This window comes from Gopherus evgoodei, chromosome 2, assembly GCF_007399415.2.
Source record: "Gopherus evgoodei ecotype Sinaloan lineage chromosome 2, rGopEvg1_v1.p, whole genome shotgun sequence".
NCBI classification, from domain to species: domain Eukaryota; kingdom Metazoa; phylum Chordata; order Testudines; family Testudinidae; genus Gopherus; species Gopherus evgoodei.
The window spans coordinates 253966957-253986991 of NC_044323.1; the positions used below are offsets into that span (position 1 = coordinate 253966957).

Below are 20035 nucleotides of genomic sequence, written 5' to 3' on the forward strand. Positions count from 1 at the left end.
ATGGGTTGGACGTGAGGGTGGGGGTAGAGGTGGGGTGGCGGTAAAGGAACCTAATGTTTGTGATAAAGAGTGTATGGAGGACCTAGCATGAGTGCTTGCAATTTCCCAATGCTACTGGCTGAAGTAACCATGACTAAGCAGGTGGTCTTCATGGACAGATCTAGGAAAAACTTCCTAACTGTAAGAACAGTAGGACAATGAAACAGACTGCTTAGGGAGGTCGTGGAAGCTCCTTCACTGGAGGTTTTCCAAAGGAGGCTGGATAGCCATCTGTCTTGGATGGTTTAGAGACAACAAATCCTGCATCTTGGCAGGGGATTAGACTAGATGACTCTTGCGGTCCCTTCTAACTCTATGGTTCTATGTTAGGTACAGTCTGCAATCATAGAGTCTGCCCTTGTGTACAACATAGGCCATAAGACTTTCCTGAATTAATTCCTGTTTGAACTACAACATATCTCTTAGAAAAACATCCAATCTTGATTTTAGAAGTGCCAGGGATGGAGAATCTGCTACAATCCTTGGTCATATGCTTCATTGGTTAATTACTCTCACTTTTTAAAATGTGCACCTATTTCTGATACCAGCAACTCAAAAGGAGGATCCGTCAACCTAGGTAAAACCACCCTGAGATTCCAGGAGGAAAGGGGTTTCCACAATGATGAGAATAAATACACTAGGCCTTTAATGAAACTAGCCACTATAGGATGTGAAAGCACTGTGTGATCCTCCACTAAAGTTGATGCACTGATATATAGCCACCAAGTGCACCCTTATTGAACTGATAATGTTCTGATCCTTTTAATAACACTAAGTAGTCCACAATATTTGGAATGTCCAATTCTGTTGAAGAAATATTGTGTTGGTGTGCCCAAACGGAGAACCTTTTCACATTGCTGTGTAAGTGATACTTGTAGAGTCTTTCCTCTTTATATGAGAATGTTTTGGACATCCTTAGAACAAGTTATCTCCATGGAAGTCAGCCAGACAACATCTGTGCTGTGAAATGCAGAGAGGCTGCCTTCTGATGTAAGATGGTCCCATTGCCCAAAAACACTATGTCTGGACACATTGATAATGTTATTGAAGATTGAATTGAGCGTCTCATGAGGTGTAGATACCAGAATTGTTTGAACCAAGCTGGTGTTATCAGGATCATTATTGCAGATTCTTGTTTGAGGTATTTTTTTTAATACTCTCAGTAGAAAAGGTGTTACCAATTTGTTACCAAACAAGGGTTTTACAAAGGTTTGAATTGATTTAGTAATTAAAGAAACCTCAGGATAAGTAAGCTTGATTGGGTTTATTAAGAATTATTAGACAGTATATAACAGAAAGAGACAATAATTACCACTATTTGTAAGTACCCATTCCTGTAGACTAGTCAGTTAACATTCACGATATGTCTGGTCCTGGTTTTGAGGTTACCTTACAGTTTGGTACAATTATAGCAGAGCTGCCTATAATTTTATTTATATATATATGTGTGTGTGTGTGTGTGTGTGTGTAAGTGTGTGTGTGTGTGTATATATATATATGTATACACACAGAGACATTTTATTTTTACTCATAAATTTCCAGTATATTAATATCTGTTCTTTATCTGCTAGACTAAGTGTTTGTACTTGTACTCGCTAAAAATATTTATTCTTAAACTGATAATTTCCAGCAGGCTAGCATCTTCTCTTCTTAGCATTAGTCCCAAAGCATCATGGGGAAGTCTGGCTCATAGACATGCTACATGCCTTACAAAAGTCTGCTTCATAGGTCAACAGGGTATCATGCATCAGACCTGAGGTCCAAGGAGTGAGGAGAGCATTTAGAGGTCCTGGACTCAGGCCTCCCCTGGAGCAAAAGATGGGACATTTGTTTATTTCCATATGAAAATGGCCCCACCTTTGAAAATCTCTCAGAATGATAGCGTCCTTTATAGTCCACTCCTGGTCATCTGAAAACTCCCTGTTCAAGTGATCTGCTAGAATGCTATGTAGTCCAAGTAAGTGCACATCTGTCAGGACAGTGTGGTAATGGTTAGTCCAGTTCCACAGTCAGGCCGCTTCTTGACATAGAGGCGATGATCATGCTCTTCCTTGTCTCTTCATAAAGGACAACACAATGTCACCTGTGCTATCCTGGATTGAACCAAAGGTAGAAATGCTAAACAAGTGAAACAAATTGCCATAAGATATTTATGTGAAGACAAATCTCCTCTTGAGATCACAGGCCGATGTTGGTCTAGATGTGCTCTCCCGCCAAGACTGTAGGAATTTGTAATTGTTGTCCTTGAGAGATGCAAAAGAGAAAATGATTGCATGCCTGATTGGAGCTTTTCCACCAATCTAGTGACTTCAGGACACCTGGTGGAATATGCACTGGCATATCTATGTGATGCCTGCTGGGATGGTGTATTGACTTCAGTCAACCTTGCATACAATGAGTGTGAAGTCTGGCTGTTTGAATTACAAATGTGCCCAAGGCCAGGTGACCTAACAACTTTACTGTTGTCTGAAGTTTTATCATACCTGCCATGGTTTTGAATCTGACCTGGGGTAGTAAATATGATCTTTCTATTTTGTACTTTATTTTCTGAGAAGGCACAGAGGATGGCTTCTCCACACTGATCTTAAGATTTAGAGTGGCAAAAAAGTTGTAGGATGTGTTGAACATTGTCTCATACTTGTTGAGGTGAACTATCTCCAATAAGCCTTTTGTTGAAATAGAGGTAAACTTGTATTCCTTGCATCCTTAAATGTGCTTAACTATAGTTCTAATACCACAAGGCATTTCATGAAAACCCTTGAAGCAGGCAGGACTCTGCATTTGAAATTAAATGTTCCTACTAGAAACCGTAGGTATTCCTTGTGGCTTGGGTGCCTGGAAATATGCATCTTGGAGGTCAGAGCTGCAAACTAATCCTGAGGATCTAGGAACAGGATAATTGAGGTAAGGGTCATCACTTTGAACTCTATCAGCCAATAAGGCCATTGAGTTCCCTTAAATCCAGAATAGGGCTCCATTCTCCTTTTTTCTTGGGAATTATAATGTAAAGGGAATAAAACCTTTCCCCTGTGTTGAAGAGGCACTTCTCCTATTGCAGGGAACAAGTTCAAATCTTCTGGGTATGGTTTCAAGCAGCTCTCTACTAAACTGTGAAACCAGCTGTTGAGGGTGACCATATTTCCCCCCCCCAGCTGTTTGCCAGAGCCCTAGCTCCTCCCCCTGCAGGGCTGGCCCCAGCTGCTCGCCCTTCCCTTCTCCACTGCTCAAAGTTGTTGCTGGTTGCTTGAACCCTGCCTGCACCCCTGCCCCCCACGCTGGAACCCTTCCTCCCTGCAACCCTGCTGGAGCCCTGTCTCTCCCCCTGCATGGGGCTGGCATCTCAACTTCTCCCCACCCCTGCACACTCCTCCACACTGCACCCTACTTTTTTGACAATTGTTGTCATTTGTCCCATTTGCTTTTGTCAACTGATCGAGTTGGCAAGAGCAAACAGCGAGCCCACTTTTGCCAAAAAAAATTGGGATAGCTGGGACGGGCTTAAAAAAGGGACTGTACTGGCCAAAACGAGACATATGGTCACCCTAGACTGTCTGAATGTAAGTATTGATCTTGCTGTTGCTGAGAAAGGAAAAAGTCTTCTGTGGTATGGTTCTGAGACATGGACAATAGAAAAAGGCAGACAGAGACTGCATTGGATAGAGTTGTTTGTTCACCACCTTAGGAATCAGTTTTGGAGGGGGCCCTAGGGTAACCTTATCTTTGTGGAAAGCAGTGTATGGAGGGTCACCCAGACTGAAATGTTTCTATGGACAAACACTTGAAAAATTCTGTTCTGCCTGACTCAATGCAAGAACAAGGAGACATTCAATTGAATTAAAAGGTGGGAAATTCAAAAATGATAAGAGGAAATATCTTTTTCAGACAATGCATAATTAGATAATCGAACTCGCTGCTGTGACAAAGTGGGACTGTTCTTAATGTTTCCTCTGAATACTGTGTGGGTGCCTCAGTTTCCCCTATGCATTTCTTAAGTCTGTAGGTGGTGGGATAAAGGCCAGTGTGCATAAATCACCAACACTCTGTCTCCTGGCAACAAGTGGCTGGGGCCCTTCCTCCCCTGCAAGGGGATAGCTAAAGGTAAACAAAGAGATCAGGTGACCTCCTGGCCCAGGAAAGAGACAAAGGTCAGAAAGGAGGGGCTGGAGGGGGTTTCGGTTGGGAGCTGGCTGAGGACAGGAAGTGAGGGAAGACGGGGTTGTCTGGCTCACTGGGCCCCAGAATGGACTAGGGTGAGGGGTTCCGTTCTCTGTACTTACAAGCTCTGTTTTAGACTGTGTTCCTGTCATCTAATAAACCTCTGTTTTACTGGCTGGCTAAGAGTCATGTCTGACTGTGAAGTGGGGGTGCGTGCAGGACCCTCTGGCTTCCCCAGGACCCCGCAAGCGCACGGAGGGGCAAAGGATGCTGGATGCTCCAAGGTCAAACCCAGGAAGGTGAAGCCATGTGAGCTTCTTGCCCTGAAGACAGTCTGCTCCAAGGGAGAGGAAGCTCTCCAAAGTCCTGACTGGTTTTGTGGGGAGCAGTTCCAGAGCATCACCCGGGGACTCTGTGACAGCTGCCATAGGAAGCTGTTGAGGCCAAGAACTCAAGTTTCATAAAGGCACTAGATAATTATACGAAGATTAAAAATATCCAGTTATTGTAATTAATTATTATTTTTTGGAACAGATATTAAACCTCATGCTTTAAGGTTTAGGCCAATTTCTAGCTGTTAGAGATCACTTTTATGTGGGGAACAGACTATCCAACATCTTCCTTCTGTGGGGCTCTTAAAGGTTCCTCTGAAGCTTCTGGTATTGGCCACTGTCTAGGTGGACCTTGGTTCTCATCCAGAATGGCAATAACTGTGTTTCTAAAGTTTTAATTAAATGGAGTTGTCTTCTCAGAATGGATCACCTTTAGTGTTGATCCATTAATCTTCCGTGCTTAATTATACAAGAGCAACAGAATTGGAGCACAGTGGCACGGAGTGTGGGGAGACAAAGCTCTGCATCTCGGCTTCCTGTGATTCACCATGACTGTCAGCCAGCCAGTAAAACAGAAGGTTTATTTAGATGAGAGGAACATAGTCCAAAACAGGTCTTGCCGGTACAGACAATACTTTAGTTAGGTCCATCTGCGGGCCCCAGGGAGGCCACAGCCCCGTTGGGAAGTCCAAGCCCCATGGGAGCACCCTTCTCCATTTCCCAGCCAGCTCCAAACTGAAAATCTCTCCAGTTGTCTCACTCAGTCTCCGCCCGTCTCCTCCCGTAGCCTGTGTGTCCTTTGTCCAGTTTCCCGGACAGAGGTGTTACCTGGCCTCCAAACGTCCTCCTGGGTTCTCATGTTACATGCTCAGGTATCCTCATCGAGGAAAGTCTCCCTTCCCCAATGCAGACAGTCCCAGCAAAACTCCCCTGAAACCTTCCCGGGTCAATACTCCCCACTCAGCATTCAAAGAATACATCAAGAACATTCCCAGTTCGTCACACACTACTTATAAAGTTGAAATAGTCTCCTAAAATAATTTAACTTTTATTAATGAGTTTTAACATCTAGATTAAACCTCCAAAATTAAAACTTCCCATAACAAAAATAAACTGTTGTATCCAGGAAATGCCAGTATTCTAGCTGACTGTGCATATTACATATAGAACTGCAATCCAGTTTGTAATATAACCTCACCACAGACACATTTTCCTGTGTCCCACATTTTCAAACCATGCATCCTCTGGGCTGAAACCTTCTGTGCTTTGTCTCTTGCAAACAGTGAACTTTTCTGTGTGGAAAATCTATAAAAAATCTCTGCAGCCATTTTTATGAAAGTGTGTGTGTGTCGGGGGGAGATTACCTTTCCCTTTGAAGAAAACTAATTGCAACCACAGATTTTTAAGAAACAATTCAAGAGTAAACAAGAGCTAAGATTTTAATTAATAGATATAAAGCCAGAAGGGACCATTATGATGGCCTAGAGACTGAACTCTCATAACAGGCCATAGAACTTCACCCAGTAATTCTTGGCATAGATACAGTCCTTACTGACGATGACGGTTTTTGCTTTGTTTAGGGGGAAAATAAAATTAAAATGTTATAAGTGGCTGAAATCTCATTTCCTAGCACACTGAGTGCATTTGCTAAACTTTTCAAAGAGCCAAATAAAGCCTCATTCTTTCATAGATTCATAGATTCATAGACTCTAGGACTGGAAGGGACCTCAAGAGGTCATCGAGTCCAGTCCCCTGCCCTCATGGCAGGACCAAATATTGTCTAGACAATCCCTAATAGACATTTATCTAACCTACTCTTAAATACCTCCAGAGATGGAGATTCCACAATTTCCCAAGGCAATCTATTCCAGTGTTTAACTACCCTGACAGTTAGGAACATTTTCCTAATGTCCAACCTAAATCTCCCTTGCTGCAGTTTAAGCCCATTTGCTTCTTGTTCTATCATTGGAGGCTAAGGTGAACAAGTTTTCTCCCTCCTCCTGATGACACCCTTTTAGATACCTGAAAACTGCTATCATGTCCCCTCTCAGTCTTCTCTTTTCCAAACTAAACAAACCCAATTCCTTCAGCCTTCCTTCATAGGTCATGTTCTCAAGACCTTTAATCATTCTTGTTGCTCTTCTCTGGACCCTCTCCAGTTTCTCCACCTCTTTCTTGAAATGCGGTGCCCAGGACTGGACACAATACTCCAGCTGAGGCCTGACCAGTGCAGAGTAAAGCGGAAGAATGACTTCTCGTGTCTTGTTTACAATACACCTGTTAATGCATCCCAGAATCACGTTTGCTTTTTTTGCAACAGTATCACACTGTTGACTCATATTAAGCTTGTGGTCTACTATGACCCCTAGATCTCTTTCTGCCATACTCCTTCCTAGACAGTCTTCTCCCATTCTGTATGTGTGAACCTGATTGTTCCTTCCTAAGTGGAGCACTTTGCATTTATCTTTATTGAACTTCATCCTGTTTACCTCAGACCATTTCTCCAATTTGTCCAGATCATTTTGAATTTTGACCCTGTCCTCCAAAGCAGTTGCAATCCCTTCCAGTTTGGTATCGTCCGCAAACTTAATAAGCGTACTTTCTATGCCAACATCTAAATCGTTGATGAAGATATTGAACAGAACCGGTTCCAAAACAGACCCCTGCGGAACCCCACTTGTTATACCTTTCCAGCAGGATTGGGAGCCATTAACAACTACTCTCTGAGTACGGTTATCCAGCCAGTTATGCACCCACCTTATAGTAGCCCCATCTAAATTGTACTTTCCTAGTTTATCTATAAGAATATCATGCGAGACCGTATCAAATGCCTTACTAAAGTATTTGTAACATCACTGCCAGGAGCTGGCCTTGGGACAATATGCCCTGCATGCAAAAGTGCTGTTGCACTGAGAAAACAAAATCTGTAAATAAAGTAACCTGCCTAACATGAATAAGATTAAAACATGTTATAGTTGCTCCATAATTTTTGCTGCATAACAAAATATTTTGCATAGCTGTGAAATCTTTCATCCAAATATTTCAAAACACCTCACAAATATTCATCACAAGACCCTTGAAAGTATTATCATCTCCCCCATTTTAAACACAGGTAAAGGAGGCACGAAAACAGAACTGAAAACCGCTCTCTCCATCTGATGCTGTTAGCACTGAGCCGCATTCCACCCTAGATAGAACAATTGCTACGTAAAACAAGCCTTCCTTGTCCCAGGCCTTGGCCTTATCAGAAAGGATATGGGAATTGTCTAGGAACCATCCACAGCTGAAAATAAGGAGGGAGATGCACTGTGGAAAGGAGTGTGAATTCACGACAGGACTAGTGAGAGAAGCTGCCACAAGGAGCAGAGAGGAAGCTGTTAGGAAAGAAAGACTGTAACAGTGAGGTGAGCAGACAGCCGATGGTATATTTTCTTGTATCTGTGTACCAAGGATTTTAGACAAGATATCAGATTAGAAGGGGATAATCATGCACACCCAAGCTATCTTAGATGTTTTTAAATGCCTACTATTAATAATACTTAGCTTTAACAGTAGAGGGGTTAAACACCTTTTTTATTATTTTACCCTTTTTGGAGAAAACAGCTGTACTATTTGTGTATGTATACATGCACACACCTTCCTCTGCAGTCATTTGGCTGACAATATGGGGAAAAAACCACTTATGTAAAGGTAAAAAGGCATGAGAATGTGAATTCAAGAAGGTCAAAGTTTGGGTTATTTTCTTTAATTTCAAATCCTTGCTTTTATAGGTTTAATATTTTAAATTAGACCAATCACATTGATACAGGTAGAACAAGCATCTGCCTATAGCAGTAAAACGCTTAGCGCAGCAAAATATTTAGTATCAAGCCAGCCAGAATCCAGTTCCTATAATTAAAACATGTTTCTGCTGCTCTCTCTTCTTCTCTGAGTGCTCCCTCACTCAGGGGCGGCTCCAGGCCCCAGCAAGCCAAGCGCGTGCTTGGGGCAGCATGCCGTGGGGGGCGCTTTGCCGGTTGCTGGTTGGTGGAGCCGCGGGACCAGCGGACCCTCAGCAGACATGCCTGCGGGAGGTCCACCGGAGCCACGGGACCCACGGCATGCCGCTGTGCTTGGTGCGGTGAAATGTCTAGAGCAGCCCCTGCCCTCACTACATAACACAGAATGTGCAATGAACGGCTTCTTTTCTTTTTAAGGTATTACTGCTGCTAAGAATAATCACACTGAGCTGCGAAATGGCAGCCTTGCTGGATTGTTAAATCAATCAAAGGCCACCTGCTAACTGGCAACTGATGGAACAGCATCAGAACACTGGGGGTGGGGCGAATAAAGTTTCTTTGAAGGCACTAAAGGTGAACCTTCAAGACTGTTTCTACAGAAAAATCTCTATCTGAGGTTGGAATTGAACATATTTCTAACCTTTATATACCTCAGGAAGCACCCTTGCTTTAGCATCTTTTAGTTACAGATTTGTCAGTTTTAGTGACTACTCTGTGTATGGGGGGGGGAGGAGTTGTTTGTTTTTTCCACAATTGCTTTTGATCATTATACTCCTTGTGCAATCATATTTGCCTTGCATTTTAAAGAATTTAATAGTACCCTTTGCTAAATGTAGCAGACCACCAGAATACCCCAGCAGAGCAGCTCATGTACAGAAATAATGCAATTTACATACAGATTATTCCATACAAAGAGTTGTTTCAGTTTCTTGTAACTGCAAATATATTTATTACTAACATTTAAATATCATAAAACTTTTCATGGTGCTTTACAGGGACTTTAATACATGGGGTGAAATCCCCACAGAAATCAATGGGAGTCTTGCTTTAGACTTAAGTGGGACCCAGATTTCACCTCTGGTTCCTGAGGCTCAATTTAAAGTTACTTTCATTTTTGCTGAATTTAGAGAGGACAGAAGAATTAAAAATAATACAATGTGAATCACATAGCAAGCAAATGAGATTTCTGATACCAAGCAGAGATGGCATAACTAGGTTGGTTCCAGAATGAGACAAGGTGAGTGAGAAAACATCTTCTATTAGTGGGAGAGACAGAGACCAGATTTTGTCAAGAAGTTGTTCCAATAAGAGATATTATCTCACTCACCTTGTCTCTGTCAAGCAAAGACTGAGCCAAAGCAAAACTGGAAGTCAACAAGGAAAAGCAAGGTAAAAAAATGAGGAGTCCTTGTGGCACCTTAGAGACTAACACATTAATTTGCACATAAGATTTCGTGGGCTAAAACTCAAATAAATGTGTTAGTCTCCAAGGTGCCACAAGGACTCCTCATTGTTTTTGCTGACAGAGACTAACACGGCTACCATTCTGAAACAAGGTAAAATAAGTGCACTCAAAGAGGGATTTGGGAGAACAAAGATGTTTAGAACTGAGGATAAGAGATGTCATATGTCATTGAGACCAGCATAACAGGCACACAACTGAGAGTTGGAGATGTTAACAAAGGAAGCCTCAAAATGATGTGTAGAGCAGAGAGCAATGGGGAGGACATGATACAGATGAGGTAGGAGACAGAATGAAGAATATGAGCTTCCTATGGAAACAGACCATATGGAAGCCAGTGATGGTGTTTTGAATAGGATTCAAATTGTGCATTAACCAGCCCATGTTCTTCCTCTCCCTTCTATTGTTTGTCAGACACACTTAAGTCTTGTCATAACATGAGACTGTAAGCACTCAGGACAGTGACCATATCTTTCTGTATACACCTACTATGCCTGGCACAACAGAGACCTCCTCCTGATTGAAAGCTCTAGGCACTACTGCAAACTAATCTGAAGGAATGAGAAATGTGGCCAGAGTGGCAGGCAGGGAAGATTATTCCAGCTGCTGAATGGTACTGTCACCTTCTGTCAATCAAGGAGAAAGGTACAATAGAATAAGCAAGATAAAACAGTGGTGTGAATCAGAGTTTTGTCCAGAGAGTCATGAAAACATTTTTCTGCTCCTACAGAGAATTCAGGAGGTAAAAAAACATTGTTTATATTATTAATGTGCAACTTTGTGCCGTACTAAGCCAACAACACTTAAGTGCACAATAAGGTACAATAACTCCTTTTCATATTTTTACAAAAATTAAGATCAAGATTCACCAGAAATACAGAACCCCAGAAATGCATAAAAGATTGAACCAGCTCCAAAAAATATTACTATAACAGTTATTAATTACAAATTTGTAGATTTTTAATTTGGACCCTGGAGATCATAATTCATTTGCAGAAAGAACCTGCTTTTCTACCCAGTTTTCCTGCTGATCTGACCAGGAAAAGGAGATGAACCCATTAAAATACATCAAAACACAGCAACTATGAAAATTGTAGATGCGCTAGTAGGACTTGTTGGGTACAGTAACAATTCAAAAACATCTAAAGTTGAGAGACAACTGATTTTATCTTTCAAAATTGAACAAGCTAAGTGTGCTGTGAAGGGCAAAGGCAGTATGGAATAAATAAAGTTAAATTTTGTTTAAAGTGTACCTTAGTTGAGCAAAGCGTATTTAAAGAAATGTAGGAAACAGTTTATTTCACTGTTTCTACTTTCACCTTTGCACTACTGAGTCATTACACTACTTGAATCTATTTCCTTATGATAACTATCCTTACACCTCTTGTCATCTGTAACTGACCATCTTGATATCACTACAAAAGTTTTTTTCCTGCTGATAACAGGTCATCTTAATTAATTAGCCTCTTAGAGCTGGTATGGCATCTTCTCTGTATGTATATATATACTCTTCTTATATGTTCCAGTCTATGCATCTGATGAAGTGGGTGGTAGCCCACAAAACCTTATGGTCAAATAAATGTTAGTCTCTAAGGTGTCACAAGTACTCCTGTTCTTTTTAGCAAACAATGAAATTGTTCTTGAATAAATATCACTTTCAGGTTGTTATGCATAGGACAGTACAGCAATGTTTGCAATGCAAGGTCATGTTCTGTTGAGTTTATTAAAATAAACTAGGAAGAGTATAAAAATGTGTCAATTGGTCTTACACTACTTAAGTTTTGTTTTCCAGAACCAAAATGATAAACCTCAAATTTGGTCTATTTGTGAAAATCATGATGCAAACTCTATTTTGAATAAGAATTTTCCTAAGACATGTATGGAGGGGAGTGCTAAAAGGTTATTGGCATGTGTTTATTAGGTTCATGTTACAAGTGGTAGAAGCATTGGAGAGTTTTGAAAATCCTCCAAAATGAATGCCAAGATCCCTTTACACAACACCATCACACACAGTGTACATAATGCTTAACTCAATGGAGCCCTTTCCTATCCACAGATCTCCCAGTCCTGCAGGAGGAAAGAGTAAAGGTTATTTGAAAAGCCATTTAGAAAGTTAAAAACCAGCTGGTCAATGAAATTGACTAGTGTCTTTTCTAGGACTCATTTCAATTGCAAGTTTATTGAAACATAATTATTCTAGTAAAACCCTTAGAATGAATGTCTTATTTCTTTCACTGACTACAAAGACCACTTGTAAAGTTAACTGTTCTCATTAATATAGACAGATTTATATTTGGGTTTTGGAGGGGAAATGTAGAATCTCTGTGCATAAACTGAAGTAATGGAAAATCATAGGTAAAATCAGTATGGGAATATTTTAGTTAGCTTTCATTTTATACATACACATATTTAACCAACGTTGCATAAATACTGACACTACGTCAGCCAAGTTAGGTAGTGTAACAGAGTTACTAAATAGGCCCAGGTAATTAAACTGTTCATCCCAGGATTTAAGTTAACCATTGGCACAGTGGGTGCAACTCTGGTCCTGGAACTATTGGACAAAAATATGAAAATGAATAGATGTAAAGGCACAACGGCAGGTAGTTACATTTGAAACTCAGATTGTTTTACATCTTAGACGTTAGGGAGTTAAAGAATGAAAAAGAAAATTTTAAAATAACTCTTCTGCAGTATTTATAACCTCAATATTGCAACATTCTGATAAAGCACAAGAACAAAGGTAATAGCAAGTCTGTTTATTCCTAGCTGTGTAAAATGTAAAAGAGTAAACAACATAAATTGTGAAACTTTGGTTTTAAAATTGTTTCAGATATTAGGAATTAGATATCACAATGTTTTTGAAGTCTGCTCTTACCATGTTCCTTTAAGTTACGTGCTTTGTTATGAAAGATCACATTACATGTCCATAAGACTGCTTACAAATTAGAAAAAAAAGAGAAAAAGCTGGTGAAAAGCACAGTACGTACTGCTTATTTACTACCACCTTAGGGGGGGAAAAACCAAAACCTGAAATCAATACTTCAACTGAACATTCAACACAATTACGTACTAAAGATTACGTATATCACTCAACGCTAGCACAAGAAAAATATGTCCTGACATAAGTAGTTTATGGATCAAATTTGACCTTCAAAAAGAGTGAACTGTTCAAGTAACTAACTGATCAGACACAGGTAAACATCTTCCATTTTCTTCCAAATGGGATCACACCGTCAAAGGGGCTGCTTTCACCCCAATGTGCGTAGGGGAGGGGGAAGAGGGAAAAGGGGAAACTGTTTTCTAGTGTGTGTACAAACCTAATCTTAAAACTCATTGGCTGACTATTTTAAAATAGAATGAGATTACCTACTAACCTAAAACATTCAGAATGGTGTTTTAAAAACTTAATTAGCACCATCATTTTTGAATAAACGTGCATAAGTCTGTTCCTACTGAGATGTAGGAGCCTACTACACCCTTTCCCTCTCCATATCTCAGGTTAGTTGTATGTTCTCCTTCCCCAGGAAACAAAGAACATGAATAAATAACTAACTTCATCTTCTTTCCTCCCTCTAGTGTGATATACCAGATTGTTAATTTTGTTGTCAAATGTGATTTGATTTATGAATTCCTGTGGCAACGTTGAGTCTGCAGGAAAGGATGTCCCTTGGCTTAAGAAAGAATGCTGCTGGCAAACAAAGGGGCTCAACTGCATCTCAGTGCATTAATAACGGGTGTCCCACTGCATCAGACCATGCGGATTATTGTTTTGTCTGCAAAATGGAGATCTCTTTACTGAAAGGGAAATATGACAGGTTATGTATGTTTGTATGACTGTTGCCACTGATTAGTTCATATAAAGAGGTTTACTTTCCTCCATGTCAATAAGACACAGACAAGCTAAAAACAAGACCACATTTATTAGGTACAGACATGTTAATTAAGACAAGTCCTGTAAACCAGGAACACAACTCAAACACTCCGATACGAAGTGTATATATTTTAACAACAGCCAGCATCTTTTCAATCCAGCCATTGAGGTTTTGTTTTGTTTTTGGGGGGCGGGGGAAGTTGTTTAGCTACCATATGTGAACAATGTATCTCAGTCTTCATTCGCTCACACTTCACAATGATCAGTTCAGCTGCTTTCCAACTCTGAGATTCACATTTAAAAACGCTCTGTAGTCACAAAGGGGAAAGTGTAAAAAACAAACCCAGGAGGGGAAAGGAAACAGGCACCTCCCAAGAAGATACTTTAGACTTATTGCAAATGGCTCCTGTGAGACCACCAGAGACGGACAAATCTACTCTCTTGTACCGAGAAAGACTCCAGCCTGGAGCACGCTGCCAATGGGAATAGCAGGGCAGGGGTGTGAAAAGACAAACAGCCTTCTCTCTTGTCCATCCTCCTAGCAAGAGCCCCGAGCGCGGAGCAGTAGCAGTGGTATTAGCAGGAAGGGCGGGGGCTAGTGGGGTTCTTAGAGAGCTTGCTGTAACATGACCCTGTTTCTGAGAATCCCACTGGTAGGAGGAGCTCTGGAAAGGGGGAGGGAGGGAAGCACAACTCGGATCGGGCAACGTGCACGTCCTCAGGAGACTCCCAGCGGTTGCAAAACACAGGGCTCGCCCACAGTACAGTCAAAACAAGCTAAGATAGGGTTACTATCTCCAACCGGCTGGTGAAAGCACCACCACCGTGCCTGCGCTGGGTTGATGCGCCTTTCGGGGACTGCAAGCGGTGACCTTGGAGCAGAGGAATAGGACCCAGCAAATTTTAAAGCCGCTCCACCCAAACCTACCTCCCCACCGCTCCACACGCGTACCCCTCCCCCTGCCGGGTGCCGCATCTGCCGCTCCCCTCCATAAGACTGGGGACCCCTTCCTCCAAACCAACGGCAGGTCTGAGGTCGGGACTGGCCCAGCGTGGTGGTCCCTTCCCCCGCCCCGACACACAGCAGCGAGTTGAGAGGGTCTGCACCTACGCAGAGCGAGGCAGGCTCGATTAAGGTGTGTGTGGGGGGGACTCCCTGCTTCCCCCACCCCCATTAGCGACCACTACAGAGACTTACAGCGCCTCGGGACTAGCACCACGTTTTATACAGAATAGCCAGACCCCGGCCACGGGGTCTCATTGTCAATAAACAGTCTGTTTCAAGTACGGGAGACGCCCCCTAGATAGATCCGCCGATAACTGGCCCCTCCCACATGCGATGTCCTGATCCCGGCGCGGAGGTCGGTGCTACTGGATCTCCGCAACCCGCGGGGCTATTGCAGAGGCTGCAGGGCTGCTGCTTCCCCCTCCCCGCTGCCGCCGGTAGTTGCTGTGGCCACGGCCGCCGCCGCCAGCTGCAGGCGCCTGACTGCCTCCTTGATGAGGTTCCCGGAGAGGATGAGCTGCTGCAGGAGCCGGTGCGGATCCTCCTCTTCGCCAGGCGCTTCCCCGGGGTCCGGCCGCTTCCTCCTGTGGGCGGCGCTCCGCAGCCAGCCCCGGCCGCACAGCTGCTTAGCCGCTCGCTGGCTATTCTTGCCCGGCCGCTGGGGCTCCACGGGCTGGTGCGGCTGCAGGGGGGCCGGGACCAGGAGACCGCTGCCGCGGGGGGAATAGGGCGCGGCGCGGCCCCGGGCGGTGGTGGGCGACGGGTGCTTGGGGCCGCGGGGGGCCGGTGCCCGCTGGGCGCTTAGCTGCAGCACCTCGCCTAGCTTGGCCACCAGCGCGTCCACCTCCTTGGAGCCCGCCTGCCCCACGGCGACCGAGCGCTCCAGCAGCAGAAAGCGCTCCCCGGGCAGGCAGGGCATCTCGGCCGGCTCCACGCGCCGCGCCGGTGCAGACCCGACTCGCAGCAGCCAGCTGCTGGGCTTGGTTTGTAAACAATGGGTGACGCGAAATCCCGTGGCACGTCCACTGCGCTGAGCGGGGGGAGCGGGCGAGACCACACCGGGACACGGGGGCCAGCGCGCGCTCACAGAGCCACCGCGGACGAGCCCCTGCGCCCTCTTTGGGGCCCCCCCAACAGTCGCCTGTCCAGAGGGTGGCAAGAGGGGGTGGGCGAGGGTGAGCGCGCCCTCCTCTCCTGGTCCGCCTCCCCCCGCTTCGCCGTACATGGGCTCGTCCGCTTTCAAACCCCGCACCCCGAGGGATGGGGACGAGCCTCTCTGACCTGTAGGAGGAGCGCGATTGGAGGGGGAGGGGACATGAAAGAGGAGCTGGGACGGCCTGGATGAGCGGTGGGGGCAGAGCTGGCGAGGGTACCCCTGGCTAGGGGGCGGGGCTGGCAGAGCTGGCGCGAGACGCCCCTGGCTGCGGGGGGAGGAAGAACCCGAAGAGCTGTCGCGGGACGCCCCTGGCTGTGGGGGTGGGGCAGAGCTTGCACGAGATGCCCTTGGCTGCGGAGCTGGCGCGGGATGCGGCGGGGGGCAGGGGGCAGAGCTGGCGCGGGGTTTACCCCTGGCTGCGGGGGGAGGCAGAGCTGGCGCGGGATTACCCCTGGCTGCGGGGGGGGGGGGCAGAGCTGGAGCGGGGTACCCCTAGCTGTATTGGGGGGTTGCAGGGGTGCCCATGGCTGCGTGCTGCGGGAGGGGGCGCAGCGCGGACGGGAACTGTTTCTTTAGGTATGTTTGCGTGGTGCCTGCTGGCGCAAGGTTTCAGTTGGGGTCTGTAGGCTTGTCGGTAATACAGCGTGTGTGCAAGGAATGTAATTCTGGCCCCTGCTTTTATTGTAGCTGCTGGAGATTAGCAGTAATGGGGAGTGGTAGAAGAACAGGGTGCATGAAAGCATCTAGAAATTGAGATTATTTTTTAATCGCCAGTCTCATGGAAACATGTGACTGGATTAAAAATAGTTATGCCTTGGAAATTTTAAACTCTATTACTTATGGTGCTCGGAGTGTTTTTAAACCCAATAACCTTGTACATTATTGTTGCCTTCCTTTCCTTTATCCAATCTACACCAGGTAGAACTACATTAACCATGCTCATCTGACACGTTACAGCTAACACATATCAGCATATCCATACAGCAGTGTATTTTCTAGCATAATTATATCAGCCATATTGGCTGTCCACACCAGTCACATTGACAACTGTGTTTGAATCAGTGCATTCTGGGGAAAGCTGGGCAGCTCTCCCTTAATGCCACAGCTACTAATGCCAAGGGAAAAAGAGATGATTTTCATTTAGTGCTGTGCACTTTAGGATCTCCAAGACTTGGAAAGGGGAAGCAGACAGTCCAGCTATGGTTAGATGGTACCACGTACCAACAAAATTGTGTTAGAAGCTGGTTACAAATCATATTATGTTGCAGCCTTGCTGTGAGAGGTATTGAGAGCCATTTATGTAAACCTGATGTGTATAGACACAAACTATGTCTGTGGCTAAGAGTTTGTCTTTATCCAGATTTTTTTTACAGCTATACCTATATTGGCTTAAAACTAAAGCAATACAGCCCCTAGTATTAGGGTTGCCAGCTTTCTAATGGCAGAAAACTGAACACTCTTGCCTGCCCTTTCCCCAAGGCCCTGCCCCTGTCATTCCCTTTTTCTGAAGCCCCACCCCCCACTCACTCCATCTCCCCCACCCTCATTCACTCATTTTCACTGGGCTAGGGGTGAGGGCTCTGGCTGGGGGTGCAGGTTCTGGGGTGGGACTGGGGATGAAGGGTGTGGGATGCAAGAGGGGACTCCGGGCTTTGGGTGGGGCTGAGGGGTTTGGAGTGTGGTAGGGGCTCTGGGCTCAGGCAAGGGGTTGGGGTGTGGGAGGGGGTATGGTCTCTGGGCTGGGGGTTCAGGATTCATGGTGGGGTCGTGGAGGAGGAATGTGAAGTGCAGGAGGGGGCTCTAGGCTGGGGCCGAGGGTTTTGGAGTACGGGAGGGGGCTCAGGGCTGGAGCAGGGGTTTGGGGTGTGGGAGAGGGTGAGGGCTCCGGCTGGGGATGTGGGCTCTGGGGCGGGGCTAGGGATGAGGGGTTTAGGGCTTGGGGGCGGTGAGGTGGGCTCTGGGCTGGGGGATGGGACCGAGGGGTTCAGAATATGGGAGAAGGCTGGGCTGAGGCAGACAGTCGGGGTACAGGAGGTGGTCAGGCTCTGGGAGGAAGATTGGGTGTGGGAGGGGGCTCAGAGCTGGGGCAGAGGGATGGGGTGCAGGAGAGGGTGAGGGGTACAGGCTCCAGGCAGTGCTGATCTCAGGTGGCTCCTGGGAAACAGCAATATGTCCCTCCGGCACCTAGGTGCTGCCCCTTGCCCACAGGTACCACCCTCGCAGCTCCCATTGGCTTCAGTTCCACCTCCACCCCATCTTATTCTGATCTTCTTTCTTCTATTGCACCTGTCACCATCATATCTCAGCACCTATGAGGTTCTTGGGATCTACATTTAAAAATTTACTTTCTGGACTTCAAAAAAATTCATATTAGGGGCCTGATCTTGCATATGCTTACTTACATAAGTGACTTCATTTATGGTAGTAGTTCAGTTGAAGCCAATGGGGCTACTTGCACACAGGGGCGGCTCCAGGCCCCAGCATGCCAAGCACGTGCTTGGGGCGGCACGCCTGTGGGAGGTCCACCAGAGCCGCAGGACCGGCGACTGGCGGAGTGCCCCCTGTGGCATGCCGCCATGCTTGGGGTGGCGAAATGTCTAGAGCCACCCCTGCTTGCACAAGTACAGTCACTTGCATAACTGTTGTTAGGATCTAGTCCTAGGTTAAAAGTAAATATCTGGGCATAAGGGAGAGAATATCTGTGAATGCTTATGAGCTACTTTCACTTACTTAAACTGAAAGTGTGCCTATGTGTCTCTCTCAAATGTGGAGTTTATGGCAGAGACATGATTTATATCAAGTTCTCAAATATAACTTTAACATTTAGAATTTTGTGAGGTGAATCTTAAATGCTTGTGAAAAATTCCACATTGACAGCCATTTGTCCACAGAACACCAGCAAAATGCCTCACCAATGTGCCTCAACCTTTGCCTGGAGAAACTGTCTCCTCACCCCACCCCCGCGTGTGTGTGTGTGTGTGTGGGTGTGTGTGTGGGTGTGTGTGTGTGTGTGTGAGTGTGAGTGTGTGTGTGTGGGAGAGAGAGAGAAAAAGAGAAAGAGAGAGAGAGATGTGGGTTGCTGTCATATGAGAACTTCACTGAGCGATCCAAGTCATTTATCAAAAGCCATTGGCAAAAATATGTCTCTATTGAGCCAGGCTAGGTTAGGTGAACTAGAAGTGAAAGATACTGTATCTAGTTACACTATTTATTAATATATTATGTATTAATGCTTTATTATCACCACCACAGTAATATCTACAGGCTCCAATCAAGATGGGGACCTCAGTGTGCAAGGTATTCTACAAACATGTAAGGGACATGCTCTTCCCTGCCCCCAAAATCTTACAAACTAAAAAAGACTTCTAGTATTAATAATTATGCACCATTGTTTCAAATGAAAAGAGTGTAAGGCATCCGTATATGCAGTACCTGATATTCTGGTTTAGGTCTATAATAGGAACACTTTTCTCCTAGTATAGGCGCCTTAGCTCTGTAGCTATGCTGACAACCCCCTTGTGTAGATGCAGCTAAGTTGACAGAAGAATTCTTCAGTCGACCTAGCTACCAGTGCTCAGGGAGATTGATTACCTATAGTAGTGGAAAAACCTCTTCATTTGCTGTAGTAAGCATCTATGCTACAACTTTACCATGGCACGGCTGTAGCTCCATAATATAGACATGGCCTGAGTTTATGTTGTGTGCTAGTGAGGTCCATATATCTCATCCATTACCTTAGTATTCTGACCTCTGTCTTCACAAAAAAAAAATAGCAAAAATTTAAAAAATGAAAGTCTTAGTTCTGGGATAGAGAGTTAAACCCATATCACATCTCCAGATACACTCTGTGTCAGGGGTGGGCAAACTTATTGGCCGGAGGGCCACATCTGGGAATAGAAATTGTATGGTGGGCCATGAACGTTCACAAAATTGAGATTGGGGGGGCAGGCTCCCAGGTTGGGCTGAGGATGAGGAGTTTGTGGTGTAGGAGGGTGCTCTGGCCTGGTACCAAGGGGTTCAGAGGGCAGGAGGGGGATCAGGGCTGGGGCAGGAAGTTTTGGTGCAGGAAGGGGTACAGGCTTCGGCTGGGGGTGTGGGCTCTGTGGTGGGGCTGGGGAGTTTGGGGTGCAGGAGCGTGTTCCAGATGGAGATTGAGGGGTTTGAAGGGTGGGAGGGAGATCTGGGCTGGGGCAAGGAGTTGGGGCATGGGGAGAGGCTCAGGGATGCAGGCT

The 20035-nt window shown here is 45.2% G+C and overlaps 1 protein-coding gene and 1 long non-coding RNA gene across 3 annotated transcripts in view; one reads left to right on the forward strand and one right to left on the reverse strand.

Moving 5' to 3' along the window:
* Window positions 1-13671: 13671 nt before the first annotated feature.
* Window positions 13672-20035, reverse strand: part of LOC115646973 (GSK-3-binding protein FRAT2-like) — a 45614-nt gene continuing 39250 nt past the window's right edge. Inside the window, exons 1-2 of one of the 2 annotated variants that reach the window (XM_030553501.1) lie at window positions 19054-19078; window positions 13672-15928 (exon numbers count right to left, since the gene is read on the reverse strand). In XM_030553501.1, coding sequence (XP_030409361.1) covers window positions 15036-15872 — 837 coding nt within the window. In that variant the 5' untranslated portion in view covers window positions 15873-15928; window positions 19054-19078 and the 3' untranslated portion in view covers window positions 13672-15035. Of the gene's footprint in view, window positions 15929-19053; window positions 19079-20035 lie in introns of those variants that run through there. The other variant, XM_030553500.1, reaches the window with a different exon arrangement.
* The window catches only part of LOC115646974, a 44418-nt gene continuing 39479 nt past the window's right edge, over window positions 15097-20035 (forward strand). The window contains exon 1 of the long non-coding RNA XR_003999184.1: window positions 15097-15179. This is a non-coding gene — a long non-coding RNA (uncharacterized LOC115646974). The remainder of the gene's footprint in view (window positions 15180-20035) is intronic.